The sequence below is a fragment of the Hyla sarda genome, chromosome 4, assembly GCF_029499605.1.
Source record: "Hyla sarda isolate aHylSar1 chromosome 4, aHylSar1.hap1, whole genome shotgun sequence".
Classification (NCBI taxonomy): Eukaryota; Metazoa; Chordata; class Amphibia; order Anura; family Hylidae; genus Hyla; species Hyla sarda.
Genome location: NC_079192.1, coordinates 265886131 through 265913542, shown reverse-complemented (window position 1 = coordinate 265913542; position 27412 = coordinate 265886131). Strand labels below are relative to the sequence as shown.

At 40.0% G+C, this 27412-nt stretch overlaps 1 protein-coding gene across 1 annotated transcript in view; it reads left to right on the top strand.

Annotated features, from left to right (window-relative positions):
• The window catches only part of TRHDE (thyrotropin releasing hormone degrading enzyme), a 670942-nt gene that overhangs the window by 62128 nt on the left and 581402 nt on the right, over positions 1-27412 (top strand). Inside the window, exon 2 of the mRNA XM_056574110.1 lies at positions 6793-7066. Within this exon, the coding sequence (XP_056430085.1) occupies positions 6793-7066 (274 nt within the window). The remainder of the gene's footprint in view (positions 1-6792; positions 7067-27412) is intronic.

Below are 27412 nucleotides of genomic sequence, written 5' to 3'. Positions count from 1 at the left end.
ACGTTTGACTGCACAATCCCTCCAGAAAGATCTGGCAGACACTGGAGTTGTGGTACAGTATTCCACTATAAAGAGATACTTGTACAAATATGGTCTTCATGGAAGGGTCATCAGAAGAAAACCTCTTCTACGTCCTCACCACAAAATCAGCGTTTGAACTTTGCAAATGAACATAAAGACAAGCCTGATGCATTTTGGAAACAAGTTCTGTGGACCGATGAGGTTAAAATTGAACTTTTTGGCCGGAATGAGCAAAGGTACGTTTGGAGAAGGGGAACAGAATTTAATGAAAAGAACCCCTGTCAGACTGTTAAGTATGGGCGTGGATCAATCATGCTTTGGGGTTGTATTGCAGACAGTGGCAAAGGGAACATCTCACGAGTAGAAGGAAAAATGGATTCAATAAAATGTCAGCAAATTTTGGATGCTAACTTAATGCCATCTGTGAAAAAGCTGAAGTTAAAGAGAGGATTGCTTCTAAAAATGGATAATGATCCTAAACACACCTCGAAATACACGGGGGATTACATCAAGAGGCGTAAACTGAAGGTTTTGCTATGGCCTTCACAATCTCCTAACCTCAACATAATTGAAAATCTATGGATAGACCTTAAAAGAGCAGTGCGTGACAGACAGCCCAGAAATCTCAAAGAACTGGAAGACTTTTGTAAGGAAGAATGGGCAAAGATACTTCAAACAAGAAATTAAAGACTCTTGGCTGGCTACAAAAAGCATTTACAAGCTCTGATACTTGCCAAAGGGGGCAGTACAAGATATTAACTCTGCAGGGTGCCCAAACTTTTGTAGACGCCATTTTTTTTGTTTTCTGTTATTTTGAAAGTGTAAATGATAGAAATAAAATCTAACTTTTGTTGACATATTATAAGAATGTCTAATCTATAATTTGATGCCTTTTAGAGTTTTTTCCATCTATCCTTGGCTTCTTTATGCACATTAATACAAATTTTGACCTGGGGTGCCCAAACTTTTGATCCCCACTGTATGTGTGTGTGTGTGTGTGTGTGTATCTAATACAGGGGGACTACAATGAAATGCCTCCAGCTGTTGCAAAACTACAACTCCCAGCATGCCTGCACAGCCAAATGATGTTACATTAAGGTAAGTCATAATAAAGTAGCTATAAAGAACATACCAATTAGGTTTATGATAAAAATCAATACAATTTTACTTATACCAAAACAAAGTGCAGGGTAAATGAACTTACAGTATTACAATAAAGTGCCACATATAAGGGGATGGGGTAGGGGTGACAGGTGATGACCTACACTAGGAGCCCTACCTATCTAGGTAGATCCTCCTACAACTAAGTGTGGACAGGGGTAGGAGAAAACATCACAATAATGGCTATTGATAAATGATTAACACACCTCTCTTTCTATGAGAAATTTTGGTCATAGACACATAACAATGATATGTATATGATCAGGATGAGATACTGAGCAACACATAACAGTTTATTTTTTTGGGGGGGTTATCTGACAAGTACGCTTTAAAGGAAAAGTCCCATGTAGGAAATGTATCCCTTTATCAAAGGATGAGGGATATATATCTGATTAGGGAGGTTCAACTGCTGGAATCCCCCATGATCTTCTGTTTGGTATTCCAGCTCATACTTGTGCACAGAGCGGAGGTCAGCAGGCACCTTCCATTCATATCTATGTGAGAGCCTTAGATACATGAGCACTGTGCAGGAGTTGAAGTGCCATACAGGAGATTGGGGGAAGGGGGGGTTCCAGTGGTCAGACTTTCATGAACAGATCCTTATCTCTTATCCTTAGGGGATAAATTGTCCTACATGGGTCTTCTCCCTTTTTTCCCCTTTTTTTGCACTTTTCTCTACGATTTTCTTTGATTTACAGCTACACTGAGCTGTTGGGTTTTCTAGACCTCAAATCTACCATATTTTATGTGGGAACATTAGTAAATATGTTTGGATTTTTCAAAAATGCTGGGGACATGTAATGGCTGTGGTAGGTGGATCGACTAATGTGTAAGTAAGATGGCATGGGCCGTACAAGGGAGCAGAGTCTAAGGTGCCGCTGGTTTTTAACCAGAGGCTGCCATAAAGCGGGATGGACTTTCTGCGACAGGCGGCACCCAGGTCGCTAACCCTGATATGACTTGTCGCCACAGGCAGCAGACGTGTAATGAGGTACAGACAGGCTGAGGCACAGACAAAGTCAGGACAGGCAGGATGTCAGGGCTGGTGGCAGTGAAGCAAGGTCAGGTCATGTAGCAAGAGGTCAGAAGGCAGGTGGCAAAGGAGCTAGGTGAGGACACGTAGCAAGGGGTCAGATACACGATGAGGCAAGACACAAGAATATGCTTTCTCTTCGGCAACAAGGGCAAAAAGATCGGCCAGGGAACAGTACCAAGTGACGGAACTAAATAGGGTTGGTTTGAGACAAGCACCAATTATTGGTGCACTGGCCCTTTAAATTTAGAAGAGCCAGCACGCACGCGCCCTAGGAGGTGGGAACGCACGCATCGGTAAAGATGGGCAGGAGGAGAAAAACACAGCAGGCCCGCATCCATTATGTGTGCTCAGAAACAGTTTAATTTGTTATACATGTATAATTGCTGTTTTATTATACTGTAGAATTTCCCAATAGCGGACACTCACAGGGGAAAAAAATGTCCGCTATTGAGAGATGTCTCTTATTTGGAAAAAAGGCTCAAGGATCTTTCTAAATGACTGAATACTGTACAATACTCATTCCACAGTGTAATTACCTTTAAAACATGATAAAAGCTATGTTACAGTAGAATCTCCCAGTACCATTTAATCACTCCTTATTACCATCTGTAACATTTTAATCCCCCTTTTTTACCCTCAGTGCAAATGCATCACCCCCTCTTTAACACCACCTGTATAATTTAATTCCCTCCATTATCCCCCGTGCCATGTCATCCCCCTGTGCCATTTCATTCCCCCTTTTACCACCCTGTGCCAAATCATCCCCCCCCTCACCCCTTGTGCCACATTACTATTCCCCCTCCCTCCTCCCCTGTTGTTCTTATTACCTGGCCAGCAGGCTCAGGTGCAGGGGCTCTCAGGGGGTTTGACATTCTCCTGACATCCTTTGTACTGCAGTGGTGGCCATCAGCAGTGACGAGCAATGCTCCTTAGATCATTCATCAGTGCCCACAGCCAACTCTGCTGCTCTCAGAAAGTGCAGTACAGAGGACATCAGGAGTACGTCAAACCCAAAGTGATGTGGCACAGGGTTAAGGGGGATGATTTGGCACAGGTCACAGGGGGAATAAAGTGAAAGGGGGATAAAGGGGGATGAAATGGCACAGGTGGGATAAAGGGGGAAAGAAATGGTACAGGGGGGGATAGAAGGGGGATTAAATGGCACAGGGGGTGGAAAAGAGGGGGAGGGGAATTTGTACAGAGGGTAATAAAGAGGGGAATTAAATGGTACAGTGGGAACAAGTGGAAATAATGTAGCACAGGGTGTAATAAAAGCAGATAATCATTTGGCACAATACAATACAAGAATTTAGGTGCACTACTGTGGTAGATGTAAACAATGACATTGGCTAGCCCTCAAAACTGATGTTAACATTGAGACATTAGCCAGACTATCCTTGTATGAAGGACATACCTGACCCCGCACACCAATGCCAAGGTTTCTCAAGTGGCACAGGACCTAACACTAACCGACCTGTGCATGATAAGCAAAACCAGGGGCCAGTGGGCAATTTAAGCAGCATTTTGTGGAGTTGAGTATCATTTTTTAAAAGTTTGCACAATGTCTGGTAAATTTTGCAGAAGTAGACTAAAGAAGGTTGTGAGATTAAAACATTTAAGAAAGCCTTTTCTTATATTTGGTGGACCCAGCAGTCGGACATGTCCCAATCAAACAGGGGATACATTGTTTTTCTCCGGACTACCCCTTTAAGCCATTTTCTTGATCCATTTATTGCTGAACTAAATCATGAGAATATTTTTGTTAAAATGTACTTTACACGTGAAAAAATGTAAAGTTTACATAGTACACAGATTTCTGCAATATGTTGTAGACTAGTGTTTCCTGTCAGTATACTTAATTGTGTTATATCAAGGATAAAAGTAATGTAGGACTCTTTCTGTGAACATATGGCATGACATTTCTGGGATAGCTGAACATGGCTTTAGATTAATTAGAGTGACATACTATGAGTAATAATGAATACAGATTTATGACCTTGATATTTATTTATTGCTGTGCTATATGTTTCCTTATCTCTGATGTAGAACATCATTTTTAGCTTTGAATTTAACTGGCTCATGTGTTCTGTTTTTGTATTTTTCTTAAATTATAAAAGAATTCTGATAGATCCATTTCACTAAAGCAAAAAAGGCTATGTTGTTCACACACCATTTGAGCATTATTTTATTTACATTTTTATTTTTATTTTATTTAAAACATCTCCTTGTTTTGTTATTTACCATAACAAAACAAGGAAAATTTAAATTAAGATTGCCATTATAATAGTTAGTGTACAACATATCCCTTTAATAGAAAGAAATAGGAAGCAGAGAAAGAAAAGAAAAATAAAGTAAAAAAGGGAAAGGGCAGGGCCTTATTTACATTTGTTTTTCTGTTCAGCATAGTTTTTACTTTTAAGGTAGGGTCACACAGAATGACACCACAGAAAAGTTGATGCTGTGGATGTGCTGTCACAGAGCGACAGCAGAGCAAGCTCCCTGGTCCTTATAGCTCTGTGTGTCCACTCGTAGGGCGGGATTTTCCACCAGCAGTCACAAGGTGACACACAAAGCTACTTGGCCGAAGCAGGGAGCTCACTCGGCAGTCACTCTGTGACTGCCAGCAGTGCATCTGCAGTGTAAAATATGCTGCAGATGCGCTGTGTGTGACCATACCCTATTTTTTTTTAGCTACAAAATGAGGCTAAAAGAACTTTGTATGCACTAAAAGCTGTGTGTGAACATAAACTCATTTTGCAAGATCCTTTATGATGCTAAAAGAGAAGTGATAAGTCACAATGTGACTTCACAGAAGTGACAATCACTAGATGTCTTGTATAAAAAAAAGGCAGAAACAAGTGTTGCCTTTTTCATAAAAGAATTCCTTAAAGGGGTATCTCATTGAAAAACTCTTTCTTTTAAATCAACTGGTGCCACAAAGTTAAACTGATTTGTAAATTATGTCTATTAAAAAATCTTAATCCTTCTAGTACTTAGTACTTATTAGCTGCTGTTATGATCCACAGGAAGTTCTTTTCTTTTTTAATTTCCTTTCTGCCTGACCACAGTGGTCTCTACTGATACATGTGTCCATTTAATGAACCGTCCAGAGCAGGATAGGTTTTCTCTGGACAGTTCCTAAAATGGACAGAGGTGTCAGCAGAGAGCACTGTGGTTAGGCAGAAAGGAAATTCAAAAAGAAAAGAACTTCTTGTGGATCATAAGAGCAGCTGATAAGTACTGGAAGAATTAAGATTTTTTATAGAAGTTATTTACAAATCTGTTTAACTTTCTGGCACCAGTTGATTTAAAAGAAAATGTTTTCCAGTGGAGCACCCCTTTAAGGAATGGTTTTAGCTGGTGACGCTTACACTGGGGCTATTTGTCTCATATTTCTGTTTTATGCCGTGCTGCAGGATTTGGACTGTGGGAATTCACTAGAATTGATCACTTGGAATTATATTAGTGTTTTCATCTGTACCTGTATTAGTCAGACATATTATCATGGTTGTCTAGAGCAGTGTTTCTCAAGCACGGTCCTCAAGTACCCACAACAGGACATGTTTTCTGGATTTCCTTAGTCGTTTACAGGTGATATAATTATGGTCAGTGAAAAAGGCATCACAACAGTTATATCACCTGTGAAAGACTAAGGAAATCCTGAAAACATGACCTGTTGGGGGTACTTGAGGACCGTGCTTGAGATACACTGCTTTAGACAACCCTGATAATATGTCTGACTAATACAGGTACAGATGAAAACACTAATAGATCAATTCTAGTGAATTCCCACAGTCCAAATCCAGCAGCACAGCATAAAACAGCAATACGAGACAAAGAGCCCCAGTGTAAGCTTCACCAGCTAAAACCATTCCTTAAAGGGGTGCTCCACAGGAAAACATTTTCTTTTAAATCAATTGGTCCCAGAAAGTTAAACAGATTTGTAAATAACTTCTATAAAAAAATCTTAATTTTGAGAAATGAGAAACACTGCCCTAAAGTTAGAAAACAGTAGCTTTTGTGTTTGTTTTTTTTCCCCCTAGTTTTTTGTGTTTGATGTTTTGTCTAAGCCCTATTCAAATACATGGAGGATAAGGGATCCCAAAATGTGTTCTCTGTGAAAACAAAGACTCTCTTATCTAAGATATCATACATCCCCTTTATTGCAAATTAAGATTCTGGTCTATAATCAGAACCTACACTGTAGTTTTGTTGTTTAATATGTTGACCATTTAATTTATAAAAAATGCTAGTGAAATTCTGTATGATTCTCCATGAAAAATTGTCCAATTCTAAAGTTGGATTTTATATAGATGATGTGTTATACAAAAAAAGATTTTAAATCCAGGTCCTCGTCCAAAAAAGATAAATCTCATCCTATAAGTTATATAGATTAAATATTTAGCTATTAAAAAAAAATCGCATATAACATGGTCATATAAAGGCTGTTCATGTATTCATTCATTTTTAGAGTAAAAAAAAACACACAAAAAATCCATTTATATTAATTAAACTCTTTTTTCATATTATATTACAATTAAGGAAAAAATAAACTCCCATTTTCTTTCTCCTAGGTCACTTGGAGTTACTCAGTTCTCTCCCATTCATGCCAGGAAAGCCTTTCCATGCTTTGATGAGCCTATTTACAAGGCAACATTTAAAATAAGTATCAGACATCAAACATCTTACATGTCACTGTCTAATATGCCAGTGGAAACCTCAGTTTTTGAAGAAGGTGGATGGGTTACAGACCATTTCTCACAGACTCCATTAATGTCAACATATTATCTTGCATGGGCAGTATGCAACTTCACCTACCGCGAAGCTATCACTCGGAGCGGTGTTGTAGTAAGTACTTCTTTACTTGTTATTTAATGTGAACTTATAGGCATTACTTGTTATGTAATAAAGACAGTATTTTTTTTTATAAGCTGGTTGTCTGACATTGTCATTAACTTTTCAACAAACTTTACATACATCAAGAGTAACTCTTCCTTCGCAAGCTTATCATTCTTTACGAAAAACTGCAAACCATTTGTTTTAAGACGGATCACATCATTGAAGATGTGGTTGTCTCCAGATCATTCTGCAGCAATTTGTAAAGAGTCTTCTAACTTATCGAGTGATTGATTTACTGCTTTGAATGCCCAGTACTGCTCTATAATGTTTTGCATGTTGCTGATGCCTTTGTGTTTATGCTATAGAGATATAGGGGGTATTTATCAAAGCCTATGCAGAGGAGAAGTTAACCAGTTGCCCATAGCAATCAATCAGATTGCTTCTTTCACTTCTTAGAAGCCTTTCAAAAATGAAAGAAGCAATCTGATTGGTTGCTATGGGCAAGACATCATAAAGGTTAATCTTAATTCTCTGATAATAAGACATAGAGCATGCAGAGGGAAAAACTGGTTTACAATCCCTTGTCCAAATGATATAACTGTCAGAAATAATATTACTCCTTATGCACATATCCATGGCAGCTGATCCTGAAAAGTTTGTTGAAAAAGTAAATGACTATTTCCTTATTCTATTCAGTAAATCTAAACTGGATAACTGTTGCATCTACTTGGATTGAATCACAATAATTTTTTAATCAGGTTTTCTATGGATTTGTTTTTATTTCCCGGACCCAAAATATAGCCAGAGACTGCTTTTAGAACAGATGGTACAGTGGGGATCAAAAGTTCGGGCACCCCAGGTCAACATTTGTATTAATGTGCATAAAGAAGCCAAAGAAAGATGGAAAAATCTTCAAAATGCATCAAATTACAGATTAGACATTCTTATAATATGTCAACAAAAGTTAGATTTTATTTCCATCATTTACACTTTCAAAATAACAGAAAACAAAAAAAAATGGTGTCTGCAAAAGTTTGGGCACCCTACAGAGTTAATATCTTGTACTGCCCCCTTTGGCAAGTATCACAGTTTGTAAATGCTTTTTGTAGCCAGCCAAGAGTCTTTCGATTCTTGTTTGAGGCATCTTTGCCCATTCTTCCTTACAAAAGTCTTCCAGTTCTTTGAGATTTCTGGGCTGTCTGTCACGCACTGCTCTTTTAAGGTCTATCCATAGATTTTCAATTATGTTGAGGTCAGGAGATTGTGAAGGCCATAGCAAAACCTTCAGTTTACGCCTCTTGATGTAATCCCCCGTGGATTTCGAGGTGTGTTTAGGATCATTATCCATTTTTAGAAGCAATCCTCTCTTTAAAGGGGCTATCCGATGCTTACACATCTTATCCCCCGCCGCTGGGGACGCCCGTGATAATGCACCCGGCACCCCGTTTGTAATCAGTCCCCGGAGCGTGTTCGCTCGGGGTCTGATTACGGGCAACCACCGGGCCGTTGGCGTGTGACATCACGCCTCCGCCCCCGTGTGACATCACGCGCCGCCCCTCAATGCAAACCTACGGGAGGGGGCCTACGGTGGTCGCCCGTATTCAGACCCGGAGCGAACACGCTCCAGGGACTGATTACAAACGGGTTGCCGCGTGCATGATCACGGACGTCCCCAGCAGCGGGACTCCCGCGATCAGGCATCTTATCCCCTATCCTTTGGATAAGGGATAACATGTGTAAGCACCGGAGAACCCCTTTAACTTCAGCTTTTTCACAGATGGCATTAAGCTAGCATCCAAAATTTGCTGAAATTTTATTGAATCCATTTTTCCTTCTACTCGTGAGATGTTCCCCGTACCACTGGCTGTAATACAACCCCAAAGCATGATTGATCCACCCCCATGCTTAACAGTTGGACAGGGGTTATTTTCATTAAATTCTGTTCCCCTTCTTCTCCAAACGTACCTTTGCTCATTCCGGCCAAAAAGTTCAATTTTAACCTCTTCGGTCCACAGAACTTGTTTCCAAAATGCATCAGGCTTGTCTATATTTTCATTTGCAAAATTCAAACGCTGATTTTTGTGGTGAGGACGTAGAAGAGGTTTTCTTCTGATGACTCTTCCATGAAGACCATATTTGTACAAGTATCTTTTTATAGTGGAATAGTGTACCACAACTCCAGTGTCTGCCAGATCTTTCTGGAGGGATTGTGCAGTCAAACGTGGGTTTTGAATTGTTTTTCTCACAATCCTGCGAGCTGTTCTGTCTGAAATTTTTCTTGGTCTTCCAGATCTTGCTTTAACTTCTACTGCTCCTAATGATTGCCATTTCTTAATTACATTCCGAACAGAGGATATTGACATCTGAAAACCTTTTGCTATCTTCTTATAGCCTTCTCCAGCTTTGTGAGCATCAACTATTTTCAGTTTCAGATTTCTAGACAACTGCTTAGAAGAACCCATGGTGCTGATTGTTGGGGCAGGGTCAGATTAGTCTGGGCATTTAAAACCTTTGAGATTGACATCACCTGGTCTTCCCAGATGATGATTGAGAACAATCCATGACACTGGCAGGTCTCAGCTTTGCAAAGGGGGCAGTGCATGCTATAAATTCTGCAGGGTGCCCAAACTTTTGCAGATGTCATTTTTTTGTTTTCTGTTATTTTGAAAGTGTAAATGATGGAAATAAAATCAAACTTTTGTTGACATATTATAAAAATGTCTAATCTGTAATTAGATGCCTTTTGGAGATGTTTCCATCTTTCCTTGGCTTCTTTATTCACATAAATACACATTTTTAAAATATACATTTCTTTGATTTTATTTTCAATCATTCATTTAAAATTTCTTACATTTTTGTATTTTTATTAACATTAGACTTTACATGCATAATGCACTTTGTGAACCTTCTTTAACTGCAGATATTTTAACATACCTATAAACGCCTTAATAGAAACATTTGACAGTTTGTAGTACTCCATATTGGTAAGGTCTCTTCTTTTTTTGTACAGTATATTGCAAGAACCCTCTAACATACCTTATAGTACCACTTATCTTATGTTATTCACTACTGTTAATAAATAAATATGTGTGTATAAATATGTATGCATTGATTTATTTGACATGTAGTTGTCTAATTTCTGAAATAACAAAGGCCATTGAATTTATTAATTCTGAATACATTTTGTTAAATATTTGAACAATATGAGGTGTCTTGAGAGACGGTTACTTACTGTTTTATATTGCTTTTTCACAGTTCATTGGATACATGAACACTCAGCTTTGATCGCCGCGTCTGAAGGGTTAATACAGGGCATCACCGCGTTCGGTGATGTCCTGTATTAGCCGCTGGTCCCGGACATTGATGGCCGCAGGGACTGCCGCGATAGGACAGGTTTTAATGTGTATTTGCCATATAAGACGCACCAACTTTTCCCCCCAATTTTGGGGAAGAAAAAGTTTGTCTTATACGGCAAAAAATACGGTATTAATTTCCATAGAACTAATTATTTATTTATTACCTAGGAAATAAAAGGGATCATCAACAAACCCTCATGATCCACATTGGTAACAAACTACCTATGGAGAAAATGTATATTAATGGGAGAGTTACATGTGCCATATTTTGCTGCGTATTTGCTGCTTCGTACTTTCCTATGCATTGAGGTCAATAGTCCTGATTTACCAAGAGTGGAGTATAGTTTGCGGGTTTTAATTCCCTACAATTTTTTTCCCATGGTATTTACTAATGTTTCCCTGCATTTTGCACTTTTCCCTACATTATGCTTTTTTTTTCACATGCTCTGATCCGTGGGGTTTTCCTTAGTTCAAATCCACCACATTTTCCATGGAAACTTTAGTAAATATGTTGGGTTTTTGCAAAAATGACACACCACCTTTTCCCAGACGGCCACGCCCTTTTTTAGGTTTTCTCAGTAAAATGGAGAGTTGGTGGTTTTTTATTTTTTTTTCAATTCTGCTTCAAATTCCCGTGAAGACAGAATTTCTGGCGCAATGTGCCAGAATCTGGCGCACAACCCTTTAAGACATGTCGGGTTCACAATAGTAAATCAGGGTCAATGAGTAGCAAAATCAGCTGCATATTTTGCTGACCATTGACTTTACTGGGTAGGAAAATATGCAGCAGCAAATACACAGCAAAACATGGAACATGTGACGTTACCCTAAGGGTACGGAACTGGAGAAGGGTACAAAAATATTTTCCACTGCACTAAAATTTTCCAAGAGCACAGGGGCCTCCATAATTCTTAAATTGGAAAATAAGTGGATCAGAGACAACTCTGTAAATGTTCTTAAGTGTCCCAGCCAGACTCCAGTCCCAGCCAGACTCAGTCAAGTATTTCTCGATAGACTTGTGCTTAGTTGTCCCTTGATGGCCCTTATCCATTCTGATAAAGCTTTAGAGAATCTCCAGTGAAGTTTGGCAGAAAATCCCCAAATCTAGTTTTAAACCTTGTGGCATCATAGCGATGAAGACTGGAGGCTGTAGTCATTGTCATGAGTGCTTCAGCTGAGTAAAGGGTATTAATACTTATGTCCTTGCAAGATTTTAGCTTTTTTCTTTTTAATACATTTGAAGGAAAATCTAAAATTCCCTTTTCACATTTTAATTGTGGAGTACTGAGTACATATTGATGGGCAAAAATGCCAATTTTAGCACAAGGCCACAACAAATTGTGAAAAGCAATGAAAGGTTGGGTTCACATGGAAAGAATCCCTGGCCAGAATTTTGGTTGGAGATTCCGAGGATAGCTAGTGCTGCCAGCAATCAACACTAGGATCACACAGCCTGCATTGCTGTCCCCATAGACGATTCATTTCTGAGTCAATCTGTTGAAAGAATGAACATTCTTTAGTAGTTCTGCTCAGAAATGCACTGCAATCTATAGGGACAGCAATGCCGTCCGTGCGGTCCTAGCGCCGACTGTTGTAGGCACTAGGCCCCTTCAGGACTTCTGGCCACAATTCCAGATGGAGAATCCGCTCATGTGAACCCAGAGAGTCTGAAGCCTTTCCAAATGCAATGTTAAATCATATACAAAGAGATAATAGGAAAATAAGTGTAAACTGACATAGCTTGGTCCAGTTTGACACTAAAATGTAAAATATATATCTGATAAAATATTGAAGTGAAGATTACCAACTATCCTCTGTCTAAATTTAAACATACTACATCAGGCTACAATTAAGTGTTTCACAGCTTCATGTTTTGCTATAGAGCTGCCTGTTCTGAAACAATTCTTTTGAAATGAGATCTAAACTCTGTAATGTCAGCAAGTGCATTATAAACCTGATTGATGTTCTCTATGACTTATATCAAAAAAGCTCCATATTTTAAGAGCTAAAAAGGCAAGTTCATTATAATGGAGGTTCTCTGTTCATAAGCCATATACTGTTTATCTGTATACAGTAAACACATACTATTCAGAAGTCATCTGTGCACATGGAGCATACTTTCATGTGCTACAGTGGTAATGAGAATAATTTACGCTACATTGCTTTATAGAACAATTTTATAAAATCATAACAATAATTGGAAATGTACATGTGTGGATATACATATTTTATGTTTTTTTATTCTTCAAAGCTGGAAAGCTTAATAAGGAGCCTCACAGTATAGCGAGCTTATATAACAAATTTACTGTGGTTTTAAAATCTTCTTAAGAAGGTAATGTAGCTTCAATGCTCCGCAGTATGACACAATAGTTTCTTTCCAATAACAAACTTAAAGAAATGACAGTATAGTTTTTATTATTTTAGCACCTGCTTTGCCCGATCTCCGGAGAATAAATAAGTGAATATTTGAAAATATGTTCAAGTACAAAACTACTAAAATACGAGCAAAATATTTTATGATGTGATTAAGAAATTCTATATTGGAACTCTACACTGCATAATCAGCACCATGAGCCATTTAGCACAGACAGCTATTTTGCCCAGCTACCCCTAAAAATATAAAATGGGAAACGGAAGGGTGCAGCCATCTTTGACATGTATGACAAGCTTCGACGACAGTCGTTTGGAAGCTGGCAGTAGTAGGTTTTGAATTATTGGGCCATGTGAGTTTCCAAAGCAGAAGTAAAATGATACGTCAAATAAATATAACTATTTTAAATAATTTTAGTCAATATATAATGTGATGGGTTGTGCTATGGGAATCTGTTGCGATGTCACATGATGGATATTTTTATTTTATACATGTTTTTCTACAGTGTGATAGGATTAAAGAATAGTCTGTGTTCATTTTTTGATTCCTTTGACAAATTGAAGTTTGAAGTTTTGATTAAACTTTAATAAAATTGAAACTCAATAAAAAAGGAATTGCTTCATAATAACCACATATTTTTTTTTTTGTTTTTCTATCCCAAATCAATAAATAATTATATGTGATTCTATTGCCATCCATGGCAATGCTTCATTCTTGACATATGTTTAATCTCTGATGCCAAGGGATCATTATAACGTGTATCATTCATAAAATCCATACTGGGATCTGCATGTTATTGCCATAACTTCAGTATATAGCCTCAGTTAATTTATCCTACATTTATCTTGTCACTTTGCAGGTAGGCAAGCAGAATGATGGTCCAGTGACTTGCACTTAGCCATGGAAAATTATAGAATTTATAACCTTTTATGCTGGATAAAATGGTCTCTAGGGATTTCACACACAACATTAACCCTCTGGGATAAAGCTAAGTGATTACAATATAACACTAGACCTCAGTACTTACATTAGCATGGAAAAAAGCTTAATGAAAAAAAATACTAGTTGTCCTTTGGCTAAATACTAATACTATGTAAGGTTAGGTCCACAATTCTTTTTTGCATCCAGTTAAAATGTACTGTTTTAAGAAAGCAAATTTACTAATGATACAGGATGCAAGAGGACACAAAAAAATAGGCAGGTTCCTTTTTCCCGTCCTGTTTAAAGGGATGTGTCACTTTTTTTTTTTTGTATATATATTAGTAAAAATTGTGAAGTAATATTAGTTAAGTTAATTTGTGTATTTAATGTATGTGTGATGTATTTCACATTTTATTCATCTTTAAAGTTTTTATTAGGGCCTGCCATTGCCTATTGGTGGAATCAGTGCTTCCAAACCAGGGTTGTTGCAGAAGCTACAAAACTACAACTCCCAGCATGCCTGGACAGCAAAAGGCTGTCTGAGCATGCTGGGAGTTGTAGTTTTGCAACATCCTGGTTGGGAAACACTGTTTCCCAACCAGGATGTTGCAAAACTACAAGTCCCAGCATGCACAGGCAGCTAAATGCTGCCGTCTTATAGACAGAATCTATTACTAAGCCAGGGCTTAGCGTTAGCCTCAAAAACAACTAACGCTAACCTCCAATTATTACCCTGGTCCCCACAGCCACAAGGGTGTTGGGAAGAGGCGATACCAACAGGCCCGGATCGTCAAATAGGGCGCTCCTGGGCCGAAGTGGTAACAGGCTGGCATTATTTAAGCTGGGGAGGGCCAGTAACAATGGTTCTTGCCCACCCTGGTAAAGTCAGGCTGCTGCTGGGTTGGTATCTGGCTGAGAATAAAAAAAAATGTTTTTTTTATTAATATATTTTTAATTATTAATGCAAAAAACTTGTGGAGTTACCGATATTGTTATTCTAAGCCAGATACCAACCAAGCAGTAACAGCCTGATGTTACCAGGGTGGGCGAGGACCATTGTTATAATGCCAGCCTGTTACCGCCTAGGCCCAAGAGCGCCATTTTTGATGCTCCGGGCCTGTTGGTACCGGCTCTTCCCCGCACCCCTGTGGTGGGTACTGGGGTAATAATTGGGGGTTAGCACTAGCTCTTTTTGGGGCATAAGCTCAGCCCTGGCTTAGTAATGGACTCAGTCTGTAAGATAGCTTCCAATACTAAGCCTGTAAAGTAAATACAAAAATTTTAAAAAGACAACACATTTTTAAAACGTTTATTCCAAACAACACTTCCCTATAAGCCCTCATCAACTATTTTATTAATATTGAACAAAAAAAGAAAGGTGGGTCTATGTAGTCCACTGAATTCAAAGTAGTCCTCTGCACACACTGATCTGAAATGAGAAGAAAAAAAACACAAAACATTTTATTTATATATATATATATATATATATATATATATATATATATATATATATATACACATACACACACACACACAAAAGAGTATGCTGCAGCACTCATGCAATGTTTTAGCTGCTTATGGGCAGCTAAAATGTTGATTTTTTTTTGTTGGATGGAATAAAAGCTACTCATTTTTTCACTTTACTTGAGTGCAGCAGTGGATCAACATTGGCTTCTGACCTGGGCTTTGCTTAGCTGTGTTACAAAGAGCGCTCCAGCCAGTCACATTGGCCGTGAGCGCTCTGTCCTCCGGTGGGCCCAGGATTTGCGTCACGGCCCGCATGCGAATCTTCTGCCATCACTCACCTCCTCCTTCTCTCTCCTCTGTGTTCTCACACCACCGGCGCACCCTTAATTAGTGCTTGCACCTGTCCCTTCTCTATAAGTATGTGCACCTCCCTCTACCTCTTGTCGGATCTTTGTGTTCCTAGTGCCCTTGTGAAAGCATTTATTGTGTCTTGCCTTACCATGTTCCTGATCTACCTACTCGGTTACCTGACCTTGCTCCTGTGCCGCCTGCTTACTATCCTCTTGCTACATCTCTGTTCTCGCTACTATGCTGCCTGCTCTGACCTTCTGCTATCCTGACTATGAGTTGCCAAATCCCTCCTGTACCACGTTTTCTCCTCAGCAGCCTGTGTGGACGAGTCAAGTCAGGGGTAGCGACCTGGGTGCCACCTGCCGCAAGTCCATCCCACTTTGCAGAAGAGTATGAAAAAAAGCTGCGGTGGTGCTCCCAAGGAAATAACCCGAAGTTGTGGGTATAAAATAAATCATTTATTTTTTACAGCATAAAGAAAATAATAATAATAATAATAATAATAATAATAGGGCAAGACGCATTTCAGGAGTCACAGCTCCCTTTATCAGTCATACAGCCACTGCAATTGATAAAGGGAGCTGTGAAACTCGTCTTGCACTATTATTATTATTATTATTATTTTCTTTATGCTGTAAAAAATAAATTATTTATTTTATACCCATGACTTCGGGTTATTTCCTCGGGAGCACCACCACAGCTTTTTTTCGTACTCTTCTGCATTTCCATACGTATCCACCTCCTGGGCTCCGTCCACACGCTGCAGGCCTTCATACCAAGCTACCATCACTGGCAAGGGATACGATATACCCCCCACCTGGGTACCTCCATCTACCGGCTAAAGACCTACACCGCACCCGGCGCCACCTCCGCTTTTATTCCACTGTTACTGCCATCCCACTTTGTGGCAGGTTCTGGTGAAAACCAGCGGTACCTTATACTCTGCTCCCTGACACGACCCAAGCCATTATTCACATAGGCTCAGTGGATCTACTACCTCCTTGCCGCTTACAGTAAGATCTGGCCATGGATCCCACTTGGGTACCTCTGCCTGATGTAACAGATCTCTCCACCGTCGTGGCTCAACAGTCGCAGCAGTTAGCCTGGCAGGCGCAACAACTCAATCAACTATCTGCCATGATGCAACAGCTTCTAGCCACCCAGCAACAGTAACAGCAGCCACAACCTGCTCCTGTGTCTCCTCCTGTGCCTGCAGCTCCTTCCGGATCCAAGCTTTGTTTACCCTTGCCTTCAAAGTATGAAGGAGAGCCAAAGTTGTGTAAAGGCTTTGTAACTCAATGCTCTGTGTATTTGAAGCTCATGGCTGATCAGTTTCCTACAGAGCGAGTTAAATTGGCATTTGTGGTCAGTCTATTGTCCGGTAAAGCCCTGGCCTGGGCTACTCCTCTCTGGGATCATAATGATCCGGTGTCTTCTAACCTGCAGGTTTCTCTCTCTGAATTTTGCAATGTCTTTGAAGAACCTGCACAGGCCTCCTCGGCCAAGACGGCACTTTTGAATCTCAGTCAAGGGAACTTCTCAGTAGGCGACTACGGGGTTCAATTTTGCACTCTTGCTTCTGAACTGGCTTGGAACGAAGAGGCCTTGTGTGCTACTTTCAAAAAAGCACTGTCTAGTAGAATCAAGGATGCTCTTGCAGCATGAGATCCTCCATCTACCCTGAGTGAGCTTATCCATTTGGCCACTCAAATTGATGTACGTTTTTCCATGAGGCGGAAAGAACTTAGTCTGGAAAGAGAACCTGTCCGTACTCGGCGATTTGCTCATCTGGCACCCGTGTTCCAGCATCCACTTCTACCCTCTACTATGTCTCCTGCCAAAGAGTCAATGCAGGTGGATCGGTCTTGCCTAACGCTGCAGGAAAGACCCCGTCAACGCAATGAGAATTTGTGTCTATATTGTGCCAGTCCGGAGCATTTTCTCAAAGACTGTTCTTTATGTTCTCAGCGTCCGGGAAACACTTGCACCTATGACATGTGGGAGAGGCATCCCTAGGTGTGAATACTACCTCTCCTAATTTGACCATTCAGGTTCAAGTTTATACTCCAGCTAAGACATCTTTCTCCGCTTCTGCCTTTTTGGACTCTGATTCTGCTGGAGATTTCATTGATGCCTCCATGGTCCATAAACATCGGCGTCCAGTGACTCGGCTTGCTAAGCATATATACGTTTCCTCTGTCAATGGAGAAAACCTGAACTGTACTGTGCTTTTCCACACTGAACCTCTCATTATGCAAGTGGGCGTGTTACATAAGGAAAAAATTGAGTTCCACGTGCTTCCACATTGTACTTCGGAGCTTCTTCTCTGTCTTCCTTGTTTTCAACGTCAAACTCTACTCCTCGACTGGAGGTCTGGTGAGGTCACCTCCTGTGTACTCTTTTGTTAAAAACACTGTCTTGAGCCTTCCCAGCCTGTCTGTCAATACACCTTCTTCTATGCCATAATTGCCTCTTCCTTATCACGACTACTCTGATGTATTCAGTGAAAAACAGGCTGAAATTCTTCCACCACATCATCCCTATGGCTGTCCTGTTGACTTACAGCCAGGGACTTCGGCTCCTCAGGGAAGAATTTATCCTGTGTCCGTTCCAGAGAAGCAAGCCATGGCTAAAGATATCCAAGAGAACCTCCAAAAGGGTTTCATCCGTAAATTCTCCTCCCCAGCCGGAACTGTTTTCTTCTTTGTCGGGAAGAAGGATGGTTCTCTTCATCCTTGTATTGACTACTGGAGACTTAACAAAATTATGATCCAACATCACTATCCTCTGCATTTAATTTCTGAACTTTTTGATTGTCTTCGGGGAGCCAAGATTTTCTCCAAACTGGATCTTTGAGGAGCATACAATCTCATTCGGATTTGTGAAGGAGACGAATGGAAGACAGCCTATAACAACCGTGATGGACACTTTAAACATCTCGTAATGCCATTTGGCCTCTGTAACGCCCCAGCTGTCTTTCAAGAATTTGTTAATGACATTTTCCGTGGTTTACTTTATACATGTGTTGTGATATATCTTGATGATATACTGATCTTCTCATCCAACTTGGAGGATCATCGTTCTAATCTCCAGCAGGTTCTCCAGTGCCTCAGGAATAATCATCTGTATGCCAAACTTGAGAAGTGCCTATTTGAGAGATCAAAGTCTTCCTTTTCTTGGTTTCATTGTGTCTGGTCAAGGTCTTCAGATGGATCCTGGCAAGTTGTCTGCAGTTTTGGACTGGCCAAGACTTACTGGCCTATGGCCCATTCAGTGTTTCTGAGGGTTTTCTAGTTACTATCGTCAGTTCATTCCTCATTTTTCTTCTGGGGTCGCCCCAATTGTGGCTCTCACAAAAAAACTGTAATCCTAAGAATTGGACTCCTGAGGCTGATGAATCCTTCTCTCGACTAAACTCTGCCTTCGCCTCAGCACTAGTGTTGCTTGCGAATATTCGCAATGCAAATTTTATTTGCGAATATCGCATATTCGCGAATTCGCAAATATTCGCGCATATAGAACTATATATTCATAATTACGAATATTTTTTTTTTTTTCACAGATCACATCACAGTGATCACCCCTCTCTGCTTCCAGCTTTAGTGGTGTAAGAAGGTTCTAATACTACTGTGTGAGCCTGGCGCGCGAATTTTTGCTTATGCAAATTTTTGTATATGCTAATTTTCGCATATGAGAAAATAAAACGCGAATATTACGAATATGCAAATTTAGCAAATATATCACGAATATTCGTCCATATATTCACGAAATATCGCGAATTCGAATATGGCCAATGCCGCTCAACAATACTCAGCACCAGTTCTCTCTAGACCTGATCCTAAGAAACCCTTCTATCTGGAGGTAGACACATCCTCTGTAGGAGCTGGCGCCATCCTGACTCAAAAATCCTCCAAGGGCAAGACTGTAACCTGTGGCTTCTTCTCCAAGACCTTTTCGCCTGCTGAGAGGAATTATTCCATTGGAAATCGGGAACTTCTGGCTATTAAGTTGGCATTAGAGGAATAGCGACATCTTTTGGAGGGTTCTCCTCATCCTGTTAACATCTATACGGATCATAAAAATCTCATATACCTTCAAACTGCTCAACGCCTGAATCCCCGGCAGGCTAGATGGTCCCTTTTCTTTTCAAGGTTCAATCTCTTCATTAATTTCTATCCTGCGAACAAGAAGTTCAGAGCCAATGCCCTTTCTAGATCCTCCAAGGTGGTTGGTCTGGACTCTACTCCTAGGCATATTGTTCCTCCTTAGCAATTCTTGTGCTATTTGTGCTCGCGACAAGACTCCTAAGCAGAAACCAGCAGGTCTTCTACAGCCTTTGCCTATCCCGGAAACCCCATGGTCCTCTGGGTGGTAGTTGATCGATTTTCCAAAATGGCTCATTTCATTCCTTTGCCTGGTCTTCCATCTGCTCCCCAGCTGGTGAAACACTTTCTTCAGCATATCTTTTGCCTTCATGGCCTCCCATCTCACATTGTCTCTGATCAAGGAGTGCAATTTGTTTCCAAGTTCTGGTGAGCTCTCTGCTCGCGTCCCAAAATCAAGCTGGACTTTTCTTCTGCTTACCACCCTCAAACCAACCGCCAGGTGGAGAGAATTAATCAAATCCTGAGAGATTATCTCCGTCATTATGTCTCAACTCGGCATGACAATTGGGTCAACCTTTTACCTTGGGCAGAATTTTCTTATCATCACAAGGATTCTGAGTCACCAAGGACTTCACCATTCTTTGTTGTCTATGGTCATCATCTTTGTCCTCCTCTTTCTCTTCCAGCTTCTCCTGGAGTACCTGTCATAGATGAACAAGTACGGGACATTAAAATCATCTGGCAGGAGACCCGTCGTTCTTTGCTTCACGCTTCCTATTGTATGAAATCTCAAGCAGAAAAGAAGAGAAGGTCTCCTCCAATTTTCGCTCCTGGTGATAAGGTCTGGCTCTCTTCTAAATACATCTGTTTCAGGATTCCCAGCTACAAATTAGTTCCTTGCTTCCTGGGACCATTCAAGGTTTTGCAAAAAATTTACCCAGTTTCTTATAAGCTTCGTCTGCCATCCTCTCTTCATATTCCAAATTCTTTTCCTGTCTCCCTCCTCAAGCCAGTCGTTTTAAAACGTTTTTCACAAAAGAACATTGTTCCCTCTCCTGTCTCTGGTTCTTGAGATATCTTTGAAGTGAAGGAGATTCTGGTGATGAAGACCACTAGAGGGAGACATTATTTTTTAGTACACTGGAAGCGCTTCGGTCCTGAGAAAAGGTCCTGGGACCCAGAAGAGAATATTTTGGACCACGACTAAGGGGCGAGTACTGTTACGGCGAGTGCTCCAGCCGGTCACACTGGCTGTGAGCGCTCTATCCCTCTGTCCTCTGGTGGGCCTGGGATTTGCGTCGCCGGACACACCCGCATGCGAATCTCAGACCATCACTTGCCTTCTTCTGTCTCCTCCGTGCTATCACACCACCGGAGCTCAGACATTTAAAGGGCCAGTGGGCTCTTAATTAGTGTTTGCACCTGTCCGTTCTCTACCTCCCTCTACCTCTTGCACCTCCCTCTACCTCTTACTGGATCTTTGTGTGCCCAGTGCCCTAGTGAAAGCGTTTATTGTGTCTTGCCTTACTGTGTTCCTTACCTACTTGCTCCGTGACCTGACCTTGCTCCTGTGCTGCCTGCCTACTGACCTCTTGCTACATCCCTGTTCTCGCAACCCTGCTACCTGCCCTGACCCTCTGCTATTTTGACTAGGAATTGGCAAACCCATTCTGTACCACATTTTCTCCTCAGCAGCCTGTGTGGACGACTCGTGTCAGGGGTAGCAACCTCAGTGCCGCCTGTTGCAGAAAGTCCATCCCGCTTTATGGCGGGCTCTGGTGAAAACCAGCAGCACCTTAGACGCCGCTTCCTGACACGGCCCAAGCCATCAATCACACAGGCTCAGCGGATCTACTACCGCCTTTCCGCTTACAAGTTGCTTGCACCACCAACTATCTACTGATTTTCCCTGGATGTGCTGCTCATTATTTTTTATTTATTTATTTATATATAACAATTAAAAAAAATTGGGTAAGAGACTTCTGGCAGTGACAGCCAGTGTGCAAGAGACTTTTGGACATCTGTACTTTACCACTCTTCAATCACCAACAAAATGGCTCTGCTTAGGCTTCTTCCACACCACAAAATTACTCCATTTTAAAGATCCGTTCGAAGCTACGTCTTAAAATCAGCTGTTAAACGGCAGTTACAAAATCCTATATGGACGTTAGAAAATCCCATTATAGTCTATGGGATTTTTACATTATCCTTTTTAACCCGATATAGCCGTTGTTAATAACGGCCGGTATTTTGTGACGGAAGGTAGTAACGGTAGAAAGAGTGCATGCACTCCCCCCTCTCTTTTAGCATACAGACACAAGAGGAATGTGTAAACGGGCAAGGCCAGTTTTTCAGCACTCTTTTTATAAGTTCTTTGCTTTCAACGGATTTCTCATGTTAGCTTCCTCTGCTGGTCAACAGTGGGAAATATGACAAGTTATTATTTAATTTTTCATATTTTGTGACAAGTAAAACATTTTAAATATATTTCCAAAAATATTTAACCCCTTAAGGATGCAGCTCATTTTCACCTTAAAGGTGTATTCCGGTGGAAAACGTTTTTTTTTTTTTTTTTAAATAAACTGGTGCCAGAAAGTTAAACTGATTTGCAAATTACTTCTATTAAAAAATCTTAATCCATCTAGTACTTAGTAGCTGCTGAATGCTACAGAGGAAATTACTTCTTTTTGGAACACAGTGCTCTCTGCTGACATCATGAACACAGTGCTCTCTGCTGACATATCTGTCCATTTTAAGAACTGTCCAGAGTAGAAGAAAATCCCCATAGCAAACATATGCTGCTCTGGACAGTTCCTAAAATGGACAGAGATGTCCGCAGGGAGCACTGTGGTCATGATGTCAGCAGAGAGCTCTGTGTTCCAAAAGGAAAATAATTACCTTTCTAGTATTCAGCAGCTAATAAGTACAAGAAGGATTAAGATTTTTTAATAGACATCATGTACAAATCTGTTTAACTTTATGGCACCAATTGATTTAAAACCAAAAAAAGTTTTTCATTGGAGTACCCCTTTTGGGACGCAGCCTTTTTTTGCAAATCTGACCACTGTCACTTTAAGCATTAATATTAATAACTCTGGGATGCTTTTACTTTTCATTCTGATTTCGAGATAGTTTTTTCATGACATATTCTACTTTATGTTAGTGGTAAATATCTGTCAGCATCATTTCTTGGTGAAAATTTCCAAAATTTTATAAAGAATTAGAAAATTTTGCATTTTTTTTTTACTTTGAAACTTTCTGCTTATATGGAAAATGGACATCCAAATAAATGATATATTGATTCACATATACAATATGTCTTCTTTATGTTTGCGTCGTAAAGTTGACATGTTTTTACTTTTGGAAGACATCAGAGGGCTTCAAAGTTCAGCAGCAATTTTCCAATTCTTCACAAAAATGTCAAAATCTGAATTTTTCAGGGACCAGTTCAGTTTTGAAATGGATTTGAGGGGCCTTCATATTAGAAATACCCCATAAATGACCCCATTTTAAAAACTGCACCCCTCAAAGTATACAAAATGACATTCAGTAAGTGTGTTAACCCTTTAGGTGTTTCACAGGAATAGATGCAAAGTGAAGGAGAAAATTCAAAGTCTTCATTTTTTTACACTCACATGTTCTTGTAGACCCAGTATTTGAATTTTTACAAGGGGTAAAAGGAGCAAAATCACCCTAAAATTTGTAACACAATTTCTCTCGTGTAAGGAAATATCTCATCTGTGTATGTCAAGTGCTCTGTGGGTGCACTAGAGGGCTCAGAAGGGAAGGAGCGACAATGGGATTTTGGAGAGTAAGTTTTTTTTAAAGGTTTTTGGGGGGCATGTCATATTTAGGAAGCCCCTATGGTGCCAGAACAGCAAAAAATAAATAAAAACCCACAGGTTTTTGACGACTTTTCGTTAAAGTTTGATGTGTAAATAAATTTTTCATTTTTTTACACTAAAATGCATTTTTCCCCCCAAATTTTACATTTTTACAAGGGGTAATAGGAGAAAATGTCCCCCAAAATACCCCATGTGTGGATGTCAAGTGAACTGCGGGCACACTTCAATGCTCAGAAGAGAAGGAGTCACGTTTGGCTTTTGGAAAGCAAATTTTGCGGAAATGGTTTTTGGGGGGCATGTCACATAGCCCCTATGGTGCCAGAACAGCAAAAAAATAAAATAAAAAACTCCACATGGCAGACTATTTTGGAAACTGCACCCCTCAAGGAATGTAACAAGGGGTACAGTGATCCTTAACACCCCACAGGTGTTTCTTCTGAGTATGGAATTACCCCATGTGTGGACATCAAGTGCTCTGCTGGCGGACTACAATGCTCAGAAGAGAAGGAGTGCCATTGAACTTTTGGAGAGAGAATTTGGTTGGAATAGTCGGGGACACATCCGACTATGTGGCATTTGACAGATCTTTGGAACAGTAGGCTGCGCAAATATAAAATTATATTTTCCATTTTCAAAGACCACTGTTCCAAAAATCTGTCAGACACCTGTGGGGCGTAAATTCTCACTGAACCCCTTATTACATTACATGAGGGGTGTAGTTTTCAAAATGGGGTCACATGTTCTGGCACTATGGGGGCTTTGTAAACACATGTGGCCTTCAATTCCAGACAAATCTTCTCTCCAAAAGCCCAATGGCGCTCCTTCTCTTCTGAGCATTGTAGTTCGCCAGCAGAGCACTTTACATCCACATATGGGGGTATGCTCTTACTCAGAAGAAATGATGTTACCTTAAAACTAAGCACATCATTGTTTTTCTTGTGAAATTCCCAATACGTTTGATGTGTCACATGACCATCTTCCAATTGAAAAAACAAAAGTTTGATTCAAAATGGCCGACTTCAAAATGGCCACCATGGTCACCACCCATCTTGAAAAGTTTCCCCCCTCACATGTACTAATGTGCCACAAACAGGAAGTTAATATCACCAACCATTCCCATTGTATTAAGGTGTATCCATATAAATGGCCCACCCTATACATAGTGCTCTCTCTCTCCTGAGCCTTTTTCTGCATCCGCAGAGCATTTTAGGACCACATATGGAGTATTTTCGTACTCAGGAGAAGGATAGGGGATAAGATGTCTGATCGCAGGGGTCCATCTTGTAAGAACAGTAAACAGCGATACATAGTATGTTACTCCTCACTGTAGAGGAGCAGAGACTCCCTTCAAAAAGAATATCTGGTGATTTGTTTTGGGTTTCTACTCTTTACTAAATAAGACATATGTGTGAAATCATAGCTACATTATGACATTATTATAATTTTTTACAAGCAGCTTTACATTTTTTTCATCATTTACAATTGCATGTTTAAAATAACTATGTAAATGCATTGTATACCCCTGGGAAGTAACCAACCAATCGCACAATGGCCCTAATTTACTAAGACCGTTGGGTTTTTATTAATGTGGAATGTTGTTTCAGACTTGCATGATTCTACTCTATACACTATTAAAGTATGCAGGATTTTTGTGTCAATTCAAAAGTAAATATGTTGAGTTGTGAGAACATGCCCTTTTCCCCTGCTGACCATATTCCCTTTCTGGCAGGCCATGCCCCTTTTTTGGATTTGAAGGTACACTTTTTTTATTTTTCGTGCAGACATAACAATGTGTGCCACATTTTGGCGCACAACCCCTCAAAAGCTGGTCGGTTTCGCAATAGTAAATCAGGGCCATTGTGTTTCAAATATTTTCTTCTTTTGCAAAAACAAATGATGTACCCATTCATCTCAGATGCATAAAAGTCGCAGTTTTTACATACACACAACATTTTAGAAGTATACAAATCCTTCTGGCAGGAAACATAAAAAATTCTATCTAATATAAAAACACCAAAATGTTTATAGCAAATTGCTCATGATTTATCACTGACCCTCCATGATGAAAGATGCAGTGATATTGAATTACAAGCCCTTTCCCGCTTCCGCAGGTACAGAGAAATTTATCCTGGCTTCCCAGACAAGAGTACTAAACTACATGCAGAGCAGACGGCATGGAGGAATGATCTCTTTATTGAATCTAGTGTATAGCAGATGTATAGTGTTATAGGAAATGCTAAGGACTATAGCAAGAGCTATTTTACCAATACTGTAGATGATTATGACTCTTTTACAATGTTAAAATGTTACTGTCATTTTTATAAACTTCTAGCTGTTATTTAGACATCATGTCATAAATTTAGATTGCACTGGGTCCCAGTCCTTAGACCCACTGGGATTGTTCGTTACAGCCACCCCCAGCCAGCTGCCTGATGTGACTGATGAACTTGATCATAGTCTATGAAGAGCATCAGTTGGCTCCAACTGCTGGTCAGAGAGAAGGATGCACTACTGCGTGCTTTACCAGGTTATAACTCAAATGATTGCAGTGGGTCTCAGGAATGAGATCCAGTGTAATCTAAACTCTTGACGTCTCTGAGTGAAATGCGAAAAATGTATTAAAATTATAGTAACACTATAGTAACCCCTTGTAAATTGATATACAGAGTTTTCAAAGTTTTATCTGAAATGTATTCCTTAAAGATGGGCGAATTTTTCAAAAATACGATTCGAGCGAATTGCCCAATTTTCCGAAAAAAATTGGTTCGATCCGAATATATTTGTGGCGAATCACTATTAAAAACGGCTGTTTCTGGGCTACAGAGAGCCTCAATAGAGGTGTAGAACACTTTGTCTTGCCGTAACACGCATAGGGAGTGTGCTGCATTAGTGAAATAATACTGTTATTCAGTATGACATGCAGTTGCAGTTGCTAGTTGCAGCTCACACTGCCAGAGAAAGCTGAGAGTGGAGTTCTTCCCTACGTTTGCTCCAAGGTTGGAAGCTGGTGAGCAGCCTGCCTGGAGGCCTGGAAAAGACTTGCTTGATGCCGTATTGCATGATCTGAGGTGTGAACAAACACCTAAGGAATACAGGTGGACTTTTGTTACATTTTCCTTTGTTCTGCATTTAACGACTCTTTGCTGTGTGACAAGTGTGAATAAAACACTGAACTTTGATTTGGAAAATACTGCTTCCTTGCCTCTATACTGCAACTGCACCTATTTGCAAGAGCGAGTCATTGCAATAGATATATTTCTATAAAAACAAAGCTACCTGATTGTTTTTTTATTTCTATTTATTTTATGCATAGGACTGTATACTATACAGTAACATAACTAATTATTTCTAATAAATCAACCATAAGCGATATAAAAGCAAAGTAGGAAAAGGTATGTGGAATAGAAATGCTGTGAAAATTCAGCTCGATACATAGTTTACATGGTGCTACAATTAACTTGTTGGTGACCAAGGGTGTACAGGTATGCCCTGGTCCGTTACCACGGTTTGAAGTGCGCTCACGAGCTGAGCACGCTTTAAACCCCTTGGATCCCGACTTCTTTTAGCAGCCAGGACCCAGGATTAATGCCGGGCACTGCCGATCACGGTGTATAAACCGAAAGTAAAAGTGCCCCCCCCTTTCCCTTTTCTTTTTAAATCCAATAATGAAATTAAAAATAAAAATAACTTAAAAATATACGTAAAAAAAATACCAAAGTCCAAAATTTGGTATATTTGGTTAATTCATATACCATAAAATTTTTTATAAAAAGTGATCAAAAAGTCCCATCAAAACAAAAAATTAAACCTACAGAAATTGGATATCCTTTTAACCGTATGGACCTACAGAATAAAGATAAGGTGTCTTTGTAACCGAAAAAACACTGCGTAGAAACAGAAGCCCCTAAAAGTTACAAAATGAAATTTTTTCATTGCCC